The sequence below is a fragment of the Hyperolius riggenbachi genome, chromosome 7 (genome assembly GCF_040937935.1).
Source record: "Hyperolius riggenbachi isolate aHypRig1 chromosome 7, aHypRig1.pri, whole genome shotgun sequence".
Lineage (NCBI taxonomy): Eukaryota > Metazoa > Chordata > Amphibia > Anura > Hyperoliidae > Hyperolius > Hyperolius riggenbachi.
Window position 1 is genome coordinate 317,439,707 of NC_090652.1, and position 21,200 is coordinate 317,460,906.

General features: G+C 51.8%; 1 protein-coding gene across 7 annotated transcripts in view; it reads left to right on the forward strand.

Annotated features, from left to right (window-relative positions):
• The window catches only part of SLC12A8 (solute carrier family 12 member 8), an 84,107-nt gene that overhangs the window by 34,986 nt on the left and 27,921 nt on the right, over nucleotides 1-21,200 (forward strand). For 6 of the 7 annotated variants that reach the window (XM_068246251.1, XM_068246249.1, XM_068246255.1 and 3 more), the window contains 2 exons: nucleotides 4,696-4,927; nucleotides 19,912-20,025. In XM_068246251.1, coding sequence (XP_068102352.1) covers nucleotides 4,696-4,927; nucleotides 19,912-20,025 — 346 coding nt within the window. The remainder of the gene's footprint in view (nucleotides 1-4,695; nucleotides 4,928-19,911; nucleotides 20,026-21,200) is intronic. The other variant, XM_068246254.1, reaches the window with a different exon arrangement.

Consider the following 21,200-nt stretch of genomic DNA (forward strand, 5'->3'; position numbering starts at 1 on the left):
CAGCAGAGTGCGCCAGGACAGGGTAATCTGCGTAGCTCCGCCCCCCTTCAGGAAGTACGTCACTGAAGTTTCATCACTCTGCTTCTGTGCGCCGCGCTGCTACTGCAATCAAGCATTTCCATTTACTAGTTACTAGCGTCATAATAGCGTGTAAGTCTCCATAAACTTACATTGTCCTCGCGACAAGTGGCGGCGGGGGAGAATACAGCTGTGCAACGCTCTTAAAGGGAGTCTGAAGGGATTTTAGAAACGAAAAATCTTATACCTAAGGAGAGGGAAGGCTGTGGGTCCTATAGAGCCTTCCTGGTCTCCTCGTTCCGCCTCAGGCTCCTCCGTGAGCAGTCTGCATGTGTGCAGTGCAGAGGCGCCGGTCTTCAGGAGCCAGAGTATGTCCTCCGCAGCAGGAGATTCAAAAGGAGGAGACTGCAGGGGAACGAGGAGACCGGCAGGAGAATGGAAAGGCTCTATAGGACCCAGAACCTTCCCACTACTTAGGTGAGTATCTGTTTTTTTTTATTTTTAAAATAGCTTCAGAGTTGCTTTAAGTGTGAAAGTAGCCTCAGGCATGTAAAGACGGAAGTCAGACAGACTGAGGAGTCCGTTCAGGAAATTGTTTGTTTTTTTCAGAGAGAATTTACACCTTTTATAAGTCATTTCAGCTGGGAGTGTTGTGTTTATAATGGATTCCGGTTATGCGGGAGAGAAAAGGGCGTCTTTCTCGGATATACATAAAAGGTGATGCGCTGAACAAACATACACTCACCTAAAGGATTATTAGGAACTCCATACTAATACGGTGTTTGACCCCCTTTCACCTTCAGAACTGCTTTAATTCTACGTGGCATTGATTGAACAAGGTGCTGAAAGCATTCTTTAGAAATGTTGGCCCATATTGATAGGATAGCATCTTGCAGTGGATGGAGATTTGTGGGATGCACATCCAGGGCACGAAGCTCCCGTTCCATCACATCCCAAAGATGCTCTATTGGGTTGAGATCTGGTGACTATGGGGGCCATTTTAGTACAGTGAACTCATTGTCATGATCTAGAAACCAATGTGAAATGATTGGAACTTTGTGACATGGTGCATTATCCTGCTGGAAGCAGCCATCAGAGGATGGGTACATGGTGGTCATGAAGGGATGGACATGGTCAGAAACAATGCTCAGGTAGCCCGTGCCCAATTGGCACTAAGGGGCCTAAAGTGTGCCAAGAAAACATCCCCCACACCATTACACCACCACCACCACCAGCCTGCACAGTGGTAACCAGGCATGATGGATCTATGTTCTCATTCTGTTTACGCCAAATTCTGACACTATCGAGACTCATCAGACCAGGCAACATTTTTCCAGTCTTCAACTGTCCAATTTTGGTGAGCTCGTGCAAATTGTAGCCTCTTTTTCCTATTTGTAGTGGAGATGAGTGGTACCCGGTGGGGTCTTCTGCTGTTGTAGCCCATCCGCCTCAAGGTTGTGCATGTTGTGGGTTCACAAATGCTTTGCTGCATACCTCGGTTGTAACGAGTGGTTATTTCAGTCAACGTTGCTCTTCTATCAGCTTGAATCAGTCGGCCCATTCTCCTCTGACCTCTAGCATCAGCAAGGGACTGCCGCATACTGGGTGTTTTTCCCTTTTCACACCATTCTTTGTAAACCCTAGAAATGGTTGTGCGTGAAAATCCCAGTAACCGAGCAGATTGTGAAATACTCAGACCGGCCCGTCTGGCACCAACAACCATGCCACGCTCAACATTGCTTAAATCGCCTTTCTTTCCCATTCTGACATTCAGTTTGGAGTTCAGGAGATTGTCTTGACCAGGACAACACCCCTAAATGCATTGAAGCAACTGCCATGTGATTGGTTGATTAGATAACTGCATTAATGAGAAATTGAACAGGTGTTCCTAATAATCCTTAGCTAAGTGTATATTATACGGCTCCATAAATCTAAATAACACAACGCTCAGCATTCTGTAAAATACCTTCAGAATTACACATCAGAAATGTCACACGAGCCGGAATGTTCCCAACACAAAACCCCTCCCCTAATCACAGGAACCTGAATATCCCAACACACAACTCCCCTAATCGCAGAACAACAGAGCAAAAGATTCAAAACTTAAAGGGACTCTGAGCAGTGCAGAAACTATGGAAAGATGGATATCATTTTAAAGCTCTCTTTCTCCTCTTTCCAATGTTATATAAACCGCCGCCCTACGCCTTTTAGTGTTCGCTATTTTCGTGATTGAAATTGCTGGGAGAAAATGAAAACGTGTAGGGCCGCGGTTTATATAACATTGGAAAGAGGAGAAAGAGAGCTTTAAAATGATATCCATCTTTCCATAGTTACATTGTATTACACAGGACGACTTTTTCTGCTGAATGGAGCTGCTGACTTTGAGAAAAAGTCGTCCTGTGTAATACAATGTAACTATGGAAAGATGGATATCATTTTAAAGCTCTCTTTCTCCTCTTTCTGGCGACACATAAACCGCGGCCCTACACGTTTTCGTTTTCTCTATTTTCGCGATCGAAATCGCGACCCCAGCAATTTCAATCACGAAAATAGCGAACACTAAAAGGCGTAGGGCGGCGGTTTATATAACGTTGGAAAGAGGAGAAAGAGAGCTTTAAAATGATATGCATCTTTCCATAGTTACTTGTATTACACAGGACGACACTTTCCCCAGTGTCAGCAGCTCCATTCAGCAGAATGGAGCTGCTGACTTTAGGAAAAAGTCGCCCTGTGTAATCCAAGTAACTATGGAAAGATGGATATCATTTTAAAGCTCTCTTTCTCCTCTTTCTGGCGACACCTAAACCGCGGCCCTACGCCGTTTAGTTTTCTCTATTTTCGCGATCGAAATCGCGGCTGTGGCAATTTCAATCGCGAAAATAGCGAAAACTAAAAGGCGTAGGGCGGCGGTTTATATATCATTGGAAAGAGGAGAAAGTATAAAAATGATATGCATCTTTCCATAGTTTTTGCACTGCTCTGTGTCCCTTTAAGGGGCCCATACACCTAACGATTTTCCCGCCGAAATACGGGCGTTTCGATCACAGTGATCGAAACGGCTGTGAAATCGCCGCGCACACCGCTGACAGAACGATGGATTTCCATCCGAAATCCATCGTTCCCGTCGACTCCCGTCGATCCATCCGTGCGGAAGATTTTTCTCGGTCGCCGCCGAGTCGGGAGTGCGTCGATAGCGGCGTTCGAATGCCCGACGACCGATGCAATACAGCGGAGATACATTACCTGCTCCGCCGGCGCGAGTCCCCGCTGTCACCTCCCGGCTGGCATCTTCTCCGCATCAGCTTCTGCATCCGGCATCGCTTCCTGTGTCACTGCAGTGACAGCGGAAGTACAAATAGAGGGCACTCTATTTGAACTTCCACTGTCACTGGAGTGACAGAAAGTTATACGTGGATGCCGGTGATGCGGAGAAGATGCCGGGACCAGGTGGAGAAGAAGACAGCGGTGGACCCGGGGGACTCGCGCCGGCCGGAACCAGTAATGTATGCGGGGGGGGGGGGGGGGGGGGGGGGGGGGGATGGCAGCTCCACAGATTGTGATCGGTTTCAGGCTGAAATCGATTCACAATCTGTTTGCAGTAAAGGCAGCCATACGATCCCTCTCTGATCAGATTCCATCAGAGAGGGATCTATGTGTTGGTCGAATCTGATGGCAAATCGACCAGTGTATGGCCACCTTAAGTAACTTTACTTTGAAGAAACTTGTTCAACTCCAAAATCTAAAAATCCATAAAAGCGCACCATACAATGAAAAGATCCAATTTTTCACAGATTTAATAATTTCGATCAGTTGTCCCCAAAAATTTAGAACTTTTCTAGGTTTTTATCGATCAATCTGATCAAATTTCCCATTTTTTTTTTTCCATTTTGGAAGATTGGACATGTTGGAAATTTCAGACAAACTTTATCAAGAATTGCATGGTGTATGATGGATTGTCAATTACTTGATAAACAGTTCCAATCAATTTTTTTTCTGAGATTTCAATTATTTTATTCATGATTTGGGAAACATTTAACATAGGTGGGCTTAATTCACTAAGATAAATAGCATGCCTAATCAAAGTTAACACGCCTTATCAGAGTAGCATAGCGAGCGTTATGAACCCGCAGGATGAGTGGAGCTCATTGCTAATTAGCAGGCATAAGCTCGCTATGCTACCCTGATAAGGCATGTTAACTTTGATAAGGCATGCTATTTGTCTTAGTGAATCAAGGACACAGTAACTCCCCCTCTTCCTCAGTGCCCCCTGGTAGATTCCAGACACAGTAACACCCCCTCTTCCTCAGTGCCCCCTGGTAGATTCCAGACACAGTAACACCTCCTCTTCCTCAGTGCCCCCTGGTAGATTTGGGACACGGTAACATCCCCTCTTCCTCAATGCCCTCTGGTAGATTTGGGACACGGTAACACCCCCTTTTCCTGAGTGCCCCCTGGTAGATTTGGGACATGGTAACATCCCCTTTTCCTCAATGACCCCTGGTTGATTGCAGACACGGTAACACCTCCTCTTCCTCAGTGCCTCCTGGTAGATTCCGGACACAGCAACACCCCCTCTTCCTCATTGCTCCCTGGTAGATTCCGGACACAGCAACACCCCCTCTTCCTCAGTGCCCCCTGGTAGATTCCAAACACACTAACTCCTCCCCTTCTCCTCAGTGTGTTGCAGGTGCCATGTACATCACCGGCTTTGCGGAATCCATCTCGGACCTCCTCCACCTGCAGAGCACCTGGGCGGTGCGGGGCATCTCGCTGGCTGTACTGCTGGGGCTGCTAGGCATCAATCTGGCTGGAGTGAAATGGATCATCCGTCTGCAGCTGCTGCTCCTCTTCCTATTGGCTGTCTCCACCCTGGACTTTGTGATTGGCTCATTCACCCATCTGGATCCAGGTACCGGCCGCGTGTCTGTGTCAGCAAGGGGTCTGCAGTGTGATCTGTGTCAGCGAGGGGTCTGCAGTGTGATCTGTGTCAGCGAGGGGTCTGCAGCGTGATCTGGGTCAGCGAGGGGTCTGCAGCGTGATCTGTGTCAGCGAGGGGTCTGCAGCGTGATCTGTGTCAGCGAGGGCTCTGCAGCGTGATCTGGGTCAGCGAGGGCTCTGCAGCGTGATCTGGGTCAGCGAGGGGTCTGCAGCGTGATCTGTGTCAGCGAGGGCTCTGCAGCGTGATCTGTGTCAGCGAGGGGTCTGCAGTGTGATCTGTGTCAGCGAGGGGTCTGCAGCGTGATCTGTGTCAGCGAGGGCTCTGCAGCGTGATCTGGGTCAGCGAGGGGTCTGCAGCGTGATCTGTGTCAGCGAGGGGTCTGCAGCGTGATCTGTGTCAGTGAGGGGTCTGCAGTGGGGTCTGTGTCGGCGAGGGGTCTGCAGCGTGATCTGTGCCAGGGAGAGGTCTGCAGCGTGATCTGTGTCAGCGAGGGGTCTGGAGCGTGATCTGTGTCAGCGAGGGGTCTGCAGTGTGATCTGTGTCAGCGAGGGGTCTGCGGCGTGATCTGTGTCAGCGAGGGGTCTGCAGTGTGATCTGTGTCAGCGAGGGGTCTGCAGTGTGATCTGTCAGTGAGGGGTCTGCGGCGTGATCTGTGTCAGCGAGGGGTCTGCGGCGTGATCTGTGTCAGCGAGGGGTCTGCAGTGTGATCTGGGTCAGCGAGGGGTCTGCAGTGTGATCTGGGTCAGCAAGGGGTCTGCAGCGTGATCTGTGTCAGCGAGGGGTGTGCAGCGTGATCTGTGTCAGCGAGGGTTGTGCAGCGTGATCTGTGTCAGCGAGGGGTCTGCAGTGTGATCTGTGTCAGCGAGGGGTCTGCGGCGTGATCTGTGTCAGCGAGGGGTCTGCAGTGTGATCTGTGTCAGCGAGGGGTCTGCAGTGTGATCTGTGTCAGCGAGGGGTCTGCAGCGTGATCTGTGTCAGCGAGGGGTCTGCAGCGTAATCTGGGTCAGCGAGGGGTCTGCAGTGTGATCTGTGTCAGAGAGGAGTCTGCAGTGTTATCTGTGTCAGCGAGGGGTCTGCAGCGTGATCTGTGTCAGCGAGGGGTCTGCAGCGTGATCTGTGTCAGCGAGGGGTCTGCAGTGTGATCTGTGTCAGCGAGAGGTCTGCAGTGTGATCTGTGTCAGTGAGGGGTCTGCAGTGTGATCTGTCAGTGAGGGGTCTGCGGCGTGATCTGTGTCAGCGAGGGTTCTGCAGTGTGATCTGTGTCAGCGAGGGGTCTGCAGTGTGATCTGTCAGTGAGGGGTCTGCGGCGTGATCTGTGTCAGCGAGGGGTCTGCGGCGTGATCTGTGTCAGCGAGGGGTCTGCAGTGTGATCTGGGTCAGCGAGGGGTCTGCAGTGTGATCTGGGTCAGCGAGGGGTCTGCAGCGTGATCTGTGTCAGCGAGGGGTGTGCAGCGGGATCTGTGTCAGCGAGGGGTGTGCAGCGGGATCTGTGTCAGCGAGGGTTGTGCAGCGTGATCTGTGTCAGCGAGGGGTCTGCAGTGTGATCTGTGTCAGCGAGGGGTCTGCGGCGTGATCTGTGTCAGCGAGGGGTCTGCAGTGTGATCTGGGTCAGCGAGGGGTCTGCAGGGGGATCTGTGTCAGCGAGGGGTCTGCAGTGTGATCTGGGTCAGCAAGGGGTCTGCAGTGTGATCTGTGTCAGCGAGGGGTCTGCAGCGTGATCTGTGTCAGCGAGGGGTCTGCGGCGTGATCTGTGTCAGCGAGGGGTCTGCGGCGTGATCTGTGTCAGCGAGGGGTCTGCGGCGTGATCTGTGTCAGCGAGGGGTCTGCGGCGTGATCTGTGTCAGCGAGGGGTCTGCAGCGTGATCTGTGTCAGCGAGGGGTGTGATCTGTGTCAGGGAGGGGTCTGCAGCGTGATCTGTGTCAGCGAGGGGTCTGCAGCGTGATCTGTGTCAGCGAGGGGTCTGCAGTGTGATCTTTGTCAGCGAGGGGTCTGCAGTGTGATCTGGGTCAGCTAGGGGTCTGCGGCGTGATCTGTGTCAGCGAGGGGTCTGCGGCGTGATCTGTGTCAGCGAGGGGTCTGCGGCGTGATCTGTGTCAGCGAGGGGTCTGCAGTGTGATCTGTGTCAGCGAGGGGTCTGCAGCGTGATCTGTGTCAGCGAGGGGTGTGCAGCGTGATCTGTGTCAGCGAGGGTTGTGCAGCGTGATCTGTGTCAGCGAGGGGTCTGCAGTGTGATCTGTGTCAGCGAGGGGTCTGCGGCGTGATCTGTGTCAGCGAGGGGTCTGCAGTGTGATCTGGGTCAGCGAGGGGTCTGCAGGGGGATCTGTGTCAGCGAGGGGTCTGCAGTGTGATCTGGGTCAGCAAGGGGTCTGCAGTGTGATCTGTGTCAGCGAGGGGTCTGCAGCGTGATCTGTGTCAGCGAGGGGTCTGCGGCGTGATCTGTGTCAGCGAGGGGTCTGCGGCGTGATCTGTGTCAGCGAGGGGTCTGCGGCGTGATCTGTGTCAGCGAGGGGTCTGCGGCGTGATCTGTGTCAGCGAGGGGTCTGCAGCGTGATCTGTGTCAGCGAGGGGTGTGATCTGTGTCAGGGAGGGGTCTGCAGCGTGATCTGTGTCAGTGAGGGGTCTGCAGCGTGATCTGTGTCAGCGAGGGGTCTGCAGTGTGATCTGTGTCAGCGAGGGGTCTGCAGTGTGATCTGGGTCAGCTAGGGGTCTGCGGCGTGATCTGTGTCAGCGAGGGGTCTGCGGCGTGATCTGTGTCAGCGAGGGGTCTGCGGCGTGATCTGTGTCAGCGAGGGGTCTGCGGTGTGATCTGTGTCAGCGAGGGGTCTGCAGCGGGATCTGGGTCAGAGAGGCGTCTGTGGCGTGATCTGTGTCAGCGAGGAGGCGTCTGCAGCGTGATCTGTGTCAGCGAGGGGTCTGCAGCGTGATCTGTGTCAGCGAGGAGTCTGCAGTGTGATCTGTGTCAGCGAGGGCTCTGCAGCGTGATCTGGGTCAGCGAGGGGTCTGCAGCGTGATCTGTGTCAGCGAGGGGTCTGCAGCGTGATCTGTGTCAGCGAGGGGTCTGCAGTGTGATCTGTGTCAGCGAGGGGTCTGCGGCGTGATCTGTGTCAGCGAGGGGTCTGCGGCGTGATCTGTGTCAGCGAGGGGTCTGGAGCGTGATCTGTGTCAGCGAGGGGTCTGCAGCGTGATCTGTGTCAGCGAGGGGTCTGGAGCGTGATCTGTGTCAGCGAGGGGTCTGCAGCGTGATCTGTGTCAGCGAGGGCTCTGCAGCGTGATCTGTGTCAGCGAGGGGTCTGCAGTGTGATCTATGTCAGCGAGGGGTCTGCAGTGTGATCTGTGTCAGCGAGGGCTCTGCAGCGTGATCTGTGTCAGCGAGGGCTCTGCAGCGTGATCTGTGTCAGCGAGGGGTCTGCAGTGTGATCTATGTCAGCGAGGGGTCTGCAGCGTGATCTGTGTCAGCGAGGGGTCTGGAGCGTGATCTGTGTCAGCGAGGGCTCTGCAGCGGGATCTGTGTCAGCGAGGGCTCTGCAGCGGGATCTGTGTCAGCGAGGGCTCTGCGGCGTGATCTGTGTCAGCGAGGGGTCTGCGGCGTGATCTGTGTCAGCGAGGGGTCTGCGGCGTGATCTGTGTCAGCGAGGGGTCTGCGGCGTGATCTGTGTCAGCGAGGGGTCTGCGGCGTGATCTGTGTCAGCGAGGGGTCTGCGGCGTGATCTGTGTCAGCGAGGGGTCTGCGGCGTGATCTGTGTCAGCGAGGGGTCTGCAGCGGTATCTGTGTCAGCGAGGGCTCTGCAGCGTGATCTGGGTCAACGAGGGGTCTGCAGCGTGATCTGGGTCAACGAGGGGTCTGCAGCGTGATCTGGGTCAGCGAGGGGTCTGCAGCATGATCTGTGTCAGCGAGGGGTCTGCAGCGGGATCTGGGTCAGCGAGGGCTCTGCAGCGTGATCTGGGTCAGCGAGGGCTCTGCAGTGTGATCTGGGTCAGCGAGGGCTCTGCAGCGTGATCTGGGTCAGCGAGGGCTCTGCAGCGTGATCTGGGTCAGCGAGGGGTCTGCAGCGTGATCTGGGTCACTGAGGGGGTGATTTGTGTCATGAGGGAGGGGTAATCTGTGTCACTTGCGGGGGAAGGGGGTGATCTGTGTAATTTGGGGGGGGGGAGGGGTGTAATCTGCTTTCCTCCTTTTGTGCTCTGACATAATGTAGTGAACGGCAATTGATCAGCATGTGTATGACCGTCTCCCGATTTGCACTATGCCCCGCCCCCCACAGTGTAGAGAGAATAAGAGAAATTAAAAGAGAAACAGACCTAACAACATTTCCGTAGCGTTCTATTATCTGCCGCTAATACTGGACCTGGGGCTGGAACCCTCTGCACTTCTCTTCTTCCCCATTTTCTTATCACAGCTCTTTTCACACACTGATTATACATAAATGGATGCCGGGGATTTGTCAGACACAGGTGATGGGAGTGAATAGATTTGTGTAGAGAGGAGTGTCCAGATCCTTCTTCCTGCGACTTTACGGAAGGAGGCTTTGGAAGGAAGAATTCAGGTCATGCAGGAGGAGGGGGACACTCATACAGCACATTTATATTACAGGATACAAGGGAAAGGATTTCTAATAAGAAGTCTTTGAATTGCAGCCTGGCCACATGGAAAGAGACCCGGCCACAGGTCCCTTTACCACACATGCCGTCTCTTTGATTCGCAGCTAGTGGCTTTGATTTGCCAGCACAGATTCCGCTTCCTGTATCAGTGGCTTGTCAGACTCAGCAGTGCCCTTTAATGAGTGGGAAGAAATCTGGCTTGCATGCAAATATAATGCAAATTGTATGCAGTTTGTAACTGGCCTAATCAAAATCAGCAGAAACTGCATTAGATCTGCATGTGAGCTGCCTTAAAGCAAACCTGAAGTGAAAATAAACGTATGAGATAATGGATTGTATGTGTAGCACAGCTAAGAAATAGAACATTAGCAGCAAAAAAGAGTCTCCTGTTTTTTTCAGTGCAGGAAGAGTTAATAAATGTCACTTGTTATCTCTGAGCTCCCTGGCCAAGCCTGGTGGGCTGCAGTGCTGTTTTCTGGAGCACCTCTACAGAAAAGAGACAGTCAGAGACAGATGTAGATAAGATTTTACTGCAGGGAAGTGTGAAGGGTCATTCGCTCTGCTTGTAATTGCAAACATGACAGAGTGATGCAATGATATACAAAAAAATATATATATTTAAAATAAAAATGAGACTATTTTTTTCTTTGCTACTAATTTTCTATTAATTAGCTGCACTACACATACCATTCATTATATCATACTTTTTTTTTTCACTTCAGTGTCACTGTAATTAGCATTTCATGAACCGCGCTCCAGCACTATAATCAGATATTTCAGGGTGGTCCAGGGATTTCTAATTATGGATGTGTATAAGCCATTAGATTGTACAATGATTGGACAATCCCATTGCTGCAGTGAGATGGAGAAGAGGGGACAAGAATTGTCATGAATATTGGCAGATTTATGGTGATTGGGCAATTGTTTACAAATAATCCTGGGCAGAGAGGCTGCACTACACACAGTTGACCAGCAGAGGGCGGTGCTGTTCTACGATGGAGAGCATTCCTTTGAGTTCTGCATCTTCCAGAGTTCATGACCCGCATTCTTGGATCGGTGAATAGCTCTCCCTCCCTGATTATCACTTTCCTTGGAAGTTCTGTGAATTGATATTTCTCCCTGGGATGAGCTGAATCTGTATCGCCCATCCGTAGAGGGTGCGGTCCTCCCATCGCGCTGCGCACATGTCCTCATACTGGTGGGGACGTATTTCAGGCACGCAGCAGGCATCCATCTGAAAATGGCGCCTGCGAAAAATGGCGCACAGTGTTGCCGCTAATCCGTTTGCCGCTTATCGCTATTTAACGTTAAAGCCTTATTGTTATTTACCGTTAAAGTCTTATCGTTATTTAGCGATAACACACAGAACCCTCTCTGTACCTATCCCTAACCCCTAAACCCCACCGGTGGTGCCTAACCCTAACCACCCCCCTGGTGGTGCCTAACCCTAAGACCCCCCATGGTGGTGCCTAACCCTAACCACCCCCCTGGTGGTGCCTAACCCTAACCACCCCCCTGGTGGTGTATATTGGACTTTAACTATACCTAACCCTACTCTCACACAGAAACCCTCCCTGTACCTAACCTTAACCACCCCCCTGGTGGTGCCTAACCCTAAGACCCCCCTGATGGTGCCTAACCCTAAGACCCCCCCCCCCCCTAGTGGTGCCTAACCCTAACCTTGACACTGTTACATTAAATCCATTCACCGTTTTGCAGTTAAATAACGTCTGCAGTTTGGCCTATGTAGGGGGCTATTGATAAATAACGTTACTGTGGGCAATAACGTCTGCTGTTTGGCAAATGAACGGCACTATTGATAAATAACGTTACTGTGTGCCACTATTGATAAATAACGTTAGTGTGTGCCACTATTGATAAATAACGTTAGTGTGTGCCACTATTGATAAATAATGTTACTGTGTGCCACTATTGATAAATAACGTTACTGTGTGCCGTTTTTCTTCTTTTTTCCCTGTGCGCCATTATTATGCAGTACTAACGATAAATAGCAATAAGCGTATCTTTTTAATGCGGCGCCATTTTTATGCATAGGCGCTGTGCGCCATTATTCACTGATCCCCGGGGGGAGGAGCAGGAGAGGGATTAGGGTTGTAGGACAATTTCTGGAGATGGAGGAGAGTTTGTCCTGCGGAGAGATTAGTGTGACTGCAAGTGGCGGGTGTGATCCTACAGGAAGGATGTGTTTGTCATTTGTACTCCTGAGTCCTGATTACCCACTTCCTGCCCACACACTGTATGTACTGTGCTACACGTATGTGTGCTGCATATAGGCCGAAACATGCATCACATACACATCCAATCCTACCATAGTCATAGTCTAATGTCCTATCATATTATTATTATTATTATTATTATTATGTACTTATATCGCACTGACATCTTCTGCAGCACATTACAGAGTACCTAGTCATGTCTTTGACTGTCCTCAAAGGAGCTCACACTCTAATCCTACCATAGTCCTAGTCTTATGTCCTACCATATTATTATTATGTATTTATACAGCACTGGCATCTTCTGCAGCACATTACAGGGTACATAGTCATGTCACTGACTGTCCTAAGGAGCTCACACTCTAATCCTACCATAGTCATAGTGTAATGTCCTACCATATTATTATTATGTATTTATATAGCACTGACATCTCCTGCAGCACATTACAGAATACATAGTCATGTCACTGACTGTCCTCAGAGGAGCTCACACTCTAATCCTACCATAGTCATAGTGTAATGTCCTACCATACTATTATTATTATGTATTTATACAGCACTGACATCTTCTGCAGCACATTACAGAGTACATAGTCATGTCACTGGCTGTCCTCAGAGGAGCTCACACTCTAATCCCACCATAGTCATAGTCTAATGTCCTACCATATTATTATTATTATGTATTTATATAGCACTGACATCTTCTGCAGCACATTACAGAGTACATAGTCATGTCACTGGCTGTCCTCAGAGGAGCTCACACTCTAATCCCACCATAATCCTATCGCCACTTTAGGGGTTAGCCAGTGAATCTATCTGTCTGTGTTTGGGATGTGGCTGTGCAGTATATATACACAGTCTGCTGCACATATAGGATTATACAGGACACGCCCCCTGCTTGCTGTATATGTAGTGATCAGAGAGCACTCCCCAGTCACACGTGTTGTATGCGTGCAGCACGCAGTCATTATATGGCCTATTAGCGGATGAGATGTATGTGGCGTGTAGCAGCTGCATTCTCTGGAAGTTGAGAATTCAGTTCCTGCAGCTTTTTCTAATTATCTCACATATATTCAGCATGACCTCATGAGCAGCGCCCAGCCTGAGCGGCAGCGATCTGCGGTCCGTCCGTCCGCTTCCACCTAACAACCTACTGAGGATGTGTGTGTTGTGGCAGCGCCGGGGCTCAGGGTGTCAGTGCCGCTCAATGGAGGAATTACCGCAGCAGAGCTCACAGTCACTTCAGAGTACAACAGTCTCCGGCCATGAGAACTGCAGAGGATTCTGGGAATATTTCATTTCTGTTTGGCTGCAGTAGAGTCTGAATTACATACCTGAAAAAAGCATGCAGCTAATCCAGTCACACTTCAGTCAGAACTGATCTGCTGCATGCTTGTTCAAGGGCTATGGCTAAAGGTACTAGAGGCAGATGATCATCTGGGCTGCCAGGCAATCTGCATTGTTTAAAAGCCTCCATATTCCCTTTAAAGAGAAGGCAGGGTGTTTTATCACAGCAGAATTGCTTTAGTGCTGCCATGAACAGTACCAGTCCCCAGTCACACCAGCAGGGGGAGGTGTGTACAAGTACCAGTCCCCAGTCACACCAGCAGGGGGAGCTGTGTACAAGTACCAGTCCCCAGTCACACCAGCAGGGGGAGCTGTGAACAAGTACCAGTCCGCAGTCACACCAGCAGGGGGAGCTGTGCACAAGTACCAGTCCCCAGTCACACCAGCAGGGGGAGCTGTGTACAAGTACCAGTCCCCAGTCACACCAGCAGGGGGAGCTGTGAACAATTACCAGTCCCCAGTCGCACCAGCAGGGGGAGGTGTGTACAAGTACCAGTCCCCAGTCACACCAGCAGGGGGAGCTGTGTACAAGTACCAGTCCCCGTCACACCAGCAGGGAGAGGTGTGTACAAGTACTAGTCCCCAGTCATACCAGCAGGGAGAGGTGTGTACAAGTACTAGTCCCCAGTCATACCAGCAGGGGGAGGTGTGTACAAGTACTAGTCCCCAGTCACACCAGCAGGGGGAGGTGTGTACAAGTACTAGTCCCCAGTCACACCAGCAGGGGAGCTGTGTACAAGTACTAGTCCCCAGTCACACCAGCAGGGGGAGGTGTGTACAAGTACTAGTCCCCAGTCACACCAGCAGGGGAGCTGTGTACAAGTACTAGTCCCCAGTCACACCAGCAGGGGAGCTGTGTACAAGTACCAGTCCCCAGTCACACCAGCAGGGGGAGCTGTGTACAAGTACTAGTCCCCAGTCACACCAGCAGTGGGAGCTGTGTACAAGTACTAGTCTCCAGTCACACCAGCAGGGGGAGCTGTGTACAAGTACTAGTCCCCAGTCACACCAGCAGGGGGAGGTGTGTACAAGTACCAGTCCCCAGTCACACCAGCAGGGGGAGGTGTGTACAAGTACCAGTCCCCAGTCGCACCAGCAGGGGGAGCTGTGTACAAGTACCAGTCCCCAGTCATACCAGCAGGGGGAGGTGTGTACAAGTACTAGTCCCCAGTCACACCAGCAGGGGGAGCGGTGTACAAGTACTAGTCCCCAGTCATACCAGCAGGGGGAGCTGTGTACAAGTACCAGACCCCAGTCACACCAGCAGGGGGAGCTGTGTACAAGTACCAGTCCCCAGTCGCACCAGCAGGGGGAGGTGTGTACAAGTGCCAGTCCCCAGTCACACCAACAAGGGGAGGTGTGTACAAGTACCAGTCCCCAGTCACACCAGCAGGGGGAGGTGTGTACAAGAACCAGTCCCCATTCACACCACCAGGGGGAGCTGTGTACAAGTACCAGTCCCCAGTCATACCAGCAGGGGGAGTTGTGAACAATTACCACATTTCCAATTTGGGATAATTACTATATTTCTGATTAAAATCACTTATAGTGCAAAGCCTATAGAATAAATAAATCCAAAAAAAAAAAAAGTTTTAATACTTTTTCAGATGCAGATTTGAAGTCATGTGACTCGGACTCTAATCTTCTATCTGGCTCCGCCCCTGCCGTGTAGGAGGGGCAATGCAACACATGTAAATCTCTTGGTACCTTGCAGCCTCCTTACAGCACTTTATATGAGGAGGTGTGGCTCAGACTAGGCTTATATGAGGGTATGTCACTCAGACTGGGTTTATTTGAGGGGTGTGGTTTAGATTGAGCTTATATGAGGGTGTGTGGCTCAGTCTGGGCGTATATAAGGGTTTTTTATGGCTGGATTGTGTTCTGGTTAAGGGCACCCCCTTTGACATAGGAGACCAAGGCTGAAATTTTGGCTGTACTTATTCAGTAAGCCAGTTACCTATTCAGTAAGGAGTCCCCTGGACAAGACTCCGTAGCTCTGCAAGGTGGCTTATTAATAAGCTTAGTAGCCTATTTTAGTAGCTGCAACCCACAAGTGCTTTGAGTATGGGGGCAGAAAAGCTCTATACAGATGTTAGGATTATTATTAATTGAGGGGTTTGGCTTGAATTAGGCTGCTATGAGGGGGTGTGGCTCAGATTGGTCTTATATAAGAGGGTGTGACAGCAACTGGGCTTTTATGAGGGGGTGTGATTGGAAATGAGCTTGTATGAGGCAGCATGAATTGGACTGGACTTATATGAAGGGGTGTGACTTGGACTGTGTTTATACGAGGGGTGTGTCTCTGATTTGGGATTATATGAGAGTGTAGATTGGACTAGGCTTATATGAAGTATTTTTGGCTCACACTGGGCTTATATAGGGGGAGGGGCTTTGACTGTGCCTTTTTTTTAGGTGGTGTGGCTCAGACTGCGCTTATGAGGGAGTGTGACTAAGACCAGGCTTATATGAAGTATTTTGACCCACACTGGGCTTATATGGGGGAGTGGGGGGGGGGGCTTTGACTGTGCTTTTTTTATTAGGTGGTGTGGCTCAGGCTGTGCTTATGAGGGAGTGTGACTAAGACTAGGCTTATATGAGGAGCGCAGGTAATTGATTGCACAGATATTAGGTTATGGGGGCGCCATTTTGGGAAAACAATAACATTTTATATCCTGTATTTTTACTTCCACTGAACCTAGTGGAAGTTCATCCGAATTTTAAAGCTTCTCTAGACAGGTGCCTTGATGGGTGTTGGTGGGTTCTTTAGACCTGAGTGGAAGGACGGATTCAGTTATGTCATCCTTCTGCATTACAATGATAACCTACACCATGGTTATGGGATGCCATCAAAGCGTTTACTGCTGGCTGGGCATCGGTGGCTTCAAGGATCTTAAAGGACATGGATGGGAACTGGGAGAGGTGTGTGGGCAAGGAATGTTTGGAGGCATGTGTGGATTGCAGGACAGGTTAGGAGGCACAAGTTGCACGTGAACAAAGAACGTTGGTGATGGTTGAAGGGAGGGATGTATGGTTTGCAGGACAGGTTAGGAGACACGTATTGCTGGTGGACTAATAACTTTGGTGATGGGTGGAGAAGGGATGTATGGATTGCAGGGCAGGTTAGGAGATTCAAGTTGCTGGTGGACAAAGAATGTTGGTGATAGTTGGAGGGAGGGATGTGTGGATTGCTGGACAGGTTAGGAGGCACAAATTGCTCATGGACAAAGAACATGATCTACTGCTGCTGTGTCCATGTTCCATAAAATAATTGTAGCTTAGATGTTCATGAATGTCAGTAGGTTCTGTAGTGTAGCAATCATCTTCTGATAAGCCAGCTGTGTGTCGGGTATAACACAGGCTTTGCTTGCAGTGACAGTCCTTATTGCAGAGACTCGCCAGTGAGGGTGGTGGAGATGGCATCTCTGTGGGCACTGTGCAGGCTGCTGCTCTGTCTCTGGCCTCAGTATTCCGCTCGAATAAGCAGGGTGGTGGCTCTGGGGGAAGTGGTGGGCTGGGAGGGGAAGAGATTAGGTGCTGCCACTATTGTGTCGTGTCCTCCTGGGAGCGGCGATAGCGGGCAGACTTCTGAGGGCAGAATGACGCTGTGCCTCCGCTATCGTTCTGCGTCTTCCAGATCTTCCTGTCACTGAGGCGGCCGGGAACCATCAATGGAACTTTCTACAATAACTCTCTCTGCATCCCGGAGGAGAGCTACCAATCAGAATTCAGCTTCCATCCTACAGACTTCTCAAAAGTTATACTATTACCTATGCAGATTAGTTATCACCCTGCTGGCGCCATGCTTGTTCCAGGTGTGACTCCGCTGGCTGCGTGCTTGTCCCAGGTGTGACTCCGCTGGCTGCATGCTTGTTCCAGGTGTGACTCTGCTGGCTGCATGCTTGTCCCAGGTGTGACTCCGCTGGCTGCATGCTTGTCCCAGGTGTGACTCCGCTGGCTGCATGCTTGTTCCAGGTGTGACTCCGCTGGCTGCATGCTTGTTCCAGGTGTGACCCCGCTGGCTGAATGCTTGTTCCAGGTGTGACCCCGCTGGCTGCATGCTTGTTCCACGTGTGACTCCACTGGCTGCATGCTTGTTCCACGTGTGACTCCGCTGGCTGCATGCTTGTTCCACGTGTGACTCCACTGGCTGCATGCTTGTTCCAGGTGTGACTCCACTGGCTGCATGCTTGTTCCAGGTGTGACCCCGCTGGCTGCATGCTTGTTCCAGGGGTGACTCCGCTGGCTGCATGCTTGTTCCAGGTGTGACTCCGCTGGCTGCATGCTTGTTCCAGGTGTCACTCCGCTGGCTGCATGCTTGTTCCAGGTGTCACTCCGCTGGCTGCATGCTTGTTCCAGGTGTCACTCCGCTGGCTGCATGCTTGTTCCAGGTGTCACTCCGCTGGCTGCATGCTTGTTCGAGAAGTGAATTAGACCTGGCTGAAGATCTGATGTATAGTCCCCTGTATCAGAGGAAGGGAAGGTTAGTAGCTGGGGGCCCCCATGAGATTGCTGGGGCTGCTCAACGCTAGTTACACCCCTGCTGGTGGGCGCATCTTGTAACAGGACACGTTAGGCAATGATGCAGGGTCAGGCAGAGGCAAGAGAGGCTCCAGCCTCGGTGTGCAGTGTAGGAGGGGGTGCAGGGCGAGGCAGAGGTGAGAGAGGCTCCAGCCTCAGGGCGCAGTGTAGGAGTGGGTGCTGGGCCGAGGCAGCGGCGAGAGAGGCTCCAGCCTCAGAGTAGGAGGGGGCACACAACTCACTCACCTATCACTCCCCTATTGTGTTTGAAGCAGAGAGAAATAAGAAAAGGGGATACAAGGGGATACATGGCAGTGACTGCTAGCCAGATAACTAGAGATTAAGGGGGGGGGGGGGGACCTGGGGCGCCTCTGGGTGTAATAGAAATCAGTGTTTGACGGCTGGGGTGGGAGGGATGGAGGGGCCTCTTAGTGTAATAGCAATCAGTGTGTGACGGCTGGGGTGGGAGGGATGGAGGAGGGGCCTCTTAGTGTAATAGCAATGAGTGTGTGGCAGCTGGGGTGGGAGGGATGGAGGGGCCTCTTAGTGTAATAGCAATCAGTGTGTGACGGCTGGGGTGGGAGGGATGGGGGAGGGGCCTCTTAGTGTAATAGCAATCAGTGTGGGACGGCTGGGGTGGGAGGGATGGAGGAGGGGCCTCTTAGTGTAATAGCAATGAGTGTGTGGCAGCTGGGGTGGGAGGGGTGGGGGAGGGGCCTCTTAGTGTAATAGCAATCAGTGTGTGACGGCTGGGGTGGGAGGGATGGGGAGGGGCCTCTTAGTGTAATAGCAATCAGTGTGTGATGGCTGGGGTGGGAGGGATGGAGGGGCCTCTTAGTGTAATAGTAATCAGTGTGTGACGGCTGGGGTGGGAGGGATGGGAGGGGCCTCTTAGTGTAATAGCAATCAGTGTGTGACGGCTGGGGTGGGAGGGATGGAGGAGGGGCCTCTTAGTGTAATAGCAATGAGTGTGTGGCAGCTGGGGTGGGAGGGATGGAGGGGCCTCTTAGTGTAATAGCAATCAGTGTGTGACGGCTGGGGTGGGAGGGATGGGGGAGGGGCCTCTTAGTGTAATAGCAATCAGTGTGGGACGGCTGGGGTGGGAGGGATGGAGGAGGGGCCTCTTAGTGTAATTGCAATGAGTGTGTGGCAGCTGGGGTGGGAGGGATGGAGGGGCCTCTTAGTGTAATAGCAATCAGTGTGTGATGGCTGGGGTGGGAGGGATGGGGGAGAGGCCTCTTAGTGTAATAGCAATCAGTATGTGACGGCTGGGGTGGGAGGGATGGAGGAGGAGCCTCTTAGTGTAATAGCAATCAGTGTGGGACGGCTGGGGTGGGAGGGATGGAGGAGGGGCCTCTTAGTGTAATAGTAATGAGTGTGTGGCAGCTGGGGTGGGAGGGATGGGAGGGGCCTCTTAGTGTAATAGCAATCAGTGTGTGATGGCTGGGGTGGGAGGGATGGGGGAGAGGCCTCTTAGTGTAATAGCAATCAGTATGTGACGGCTGGGGTGGGAGGGATGGAGGAGGAGCCTCTTAGTGTAATAGCAATCAGTGTGTGACGGCTGGGGGGGAGGGATGGAGGGGCCTCTTAGTGTAATAGTAATCAGTGTGTGACGGCTGGGGTGGGAGGGATGGGGAGGGGCCTCTTAGTGTAATAGCAATCAGTGTGATATGGCTGGGGTGGGAGGGATGGGGAGGGGCCTCTTAGTGTAATAGCAATCAGTGTGTGACGGCTGGGGTGGGAGGGGCCTCTTAGTGTAATAGCAATCAGTGTGTGGCGGCTGGGGTGGGAGGGATGGGGGAGGGGCCTCTTAGTGTAATAGCAATCAGTGTGTGACGGCTGGGGTGGGAGGGATAAGGGAGGGGCCTCTTAGTGTAATAGCAATCAGTGTGTGACGGCTGGGGTGGGAGGGATGGGGGAGGGGCCTCTTAGTGTAATAGCAATCAGTGTGTGACGGCTGGGGTGGGAGGGAAGGGGGAGGGGCCTCTTAGTGTAATAGCAATCAGTGTGTGACGGCTGGGGTGGGAGGGATGGAGGGGCCTCTTAGTGTAATAGCAATCAGTGTGTGACGGCTGGGGTGGGAGGGATGGAGGGGCACACTTTGGTGTCTCAGCCTTGGGTGCTGGAGGACCTTGTCCCGCCTCTGCAATGATACATTATATAATGTAACTGTAAATATTACAGGTGAGATCTATGTTACATCACTGCTGATACATGTTGTTCTTCCAGGTGACACGCATGTTCTCTCTCTGCAGGACACGGATTTGTGGGATACTCTGAGGAATTGCTGCGGAACAATACGCTCCCAGATTACTCCTCCGGAGAGACTTTCTTCACTGTTTTTGGGGTGTTTTTTCCAGCGGCCACAGGTATGATGTGGGGGAGGGGCAACTGTATGGGGTGGGAGGGGCAGTTGTATGGGGTCAGGAAGGGGCAGGTTTGAGGGGGGAATGGGCAGTTGTGAGGGAGGGGCAGTTGTAGGGTACGGGGAAGGGCAGCTATTTGGAGTACAGGAGGAGCAGCGGTATGGAGGGTGTATGATGACTGAGGAGTGGCAGCAGTATGAGGTGGAGGAGGGGTAGTTGTATGGCTGTGGGAGGGGCAGATTTATGGAATGAGAAGGGGCCGGAGTATCGGGAAGAGGTCATGGATTCACAGTGATCAGGGCGTCTTACTGATCAGTGTTATGTGATCAGGGGGTGGCAGGTGATCAGGGGTCTGTCTGTGATCAGTGTCATGTGATGGGGGGGAAGGGGTGTCAGGTGATCAGGGTCATGTGATGGGGGTGTCAGGTGATCAGTGTCATGTGATGGGGTGTCATGTGATGGGGGAGTCAGGTGATCAGTGTCATGTGATTGGGGGCTGCCGGTGATTGGGGGTCTTGATGACCTTTCACGCATGATAAGCAGGCTGTGGTGATCCATGTGATACGATTGACTGACTACGTAATCTTTCAGTGATCCATTCTGTGTGAGGGGCGTGTCACGTGATCCTGTCATGTGACCGGCTGGCCGGGGGCTGCACAGGGATTACTGGTATTAGAAGTTGCTGTGCGGACGGATTATTCTGATGTCGGAGGGGGGAGATCAGCGGACTCCATATACAGATCTGTGTATACTGTGCACTGGTGACATATGACTGCATTCCACACTCACACGTGAACATACGCTCCCAGTCACAGGGTGCCCCCCTTTTATAATGGACATTGTGTCCCACTCATTCTGAGGGTCCCTTGTCATGTTCTTCACCCCCCCCCCACCCCAATCTCGTTTGCATGTTTTCCAAGGGATTCCTTGAGTTTTAAATAAACCAGGAAGCTATTTTCATTTCTTTATTTTGGTGAATCTCGAAGGCAGTAGTTGGTATTTATAATAACAGAGATTCCCCCGGGTGATTCAGTTCCCTCAGTCTGCGACGGGCGTGGCGATCACTCAGGCCAACCACTAGCAGGCGCATTGGACCGCCGCGCACGAGAGAATCTCAGCTGAGGCGGCCCCCGGACCACCAAGTGTTATCCACGCTGCATACGATTAATTAATAATCT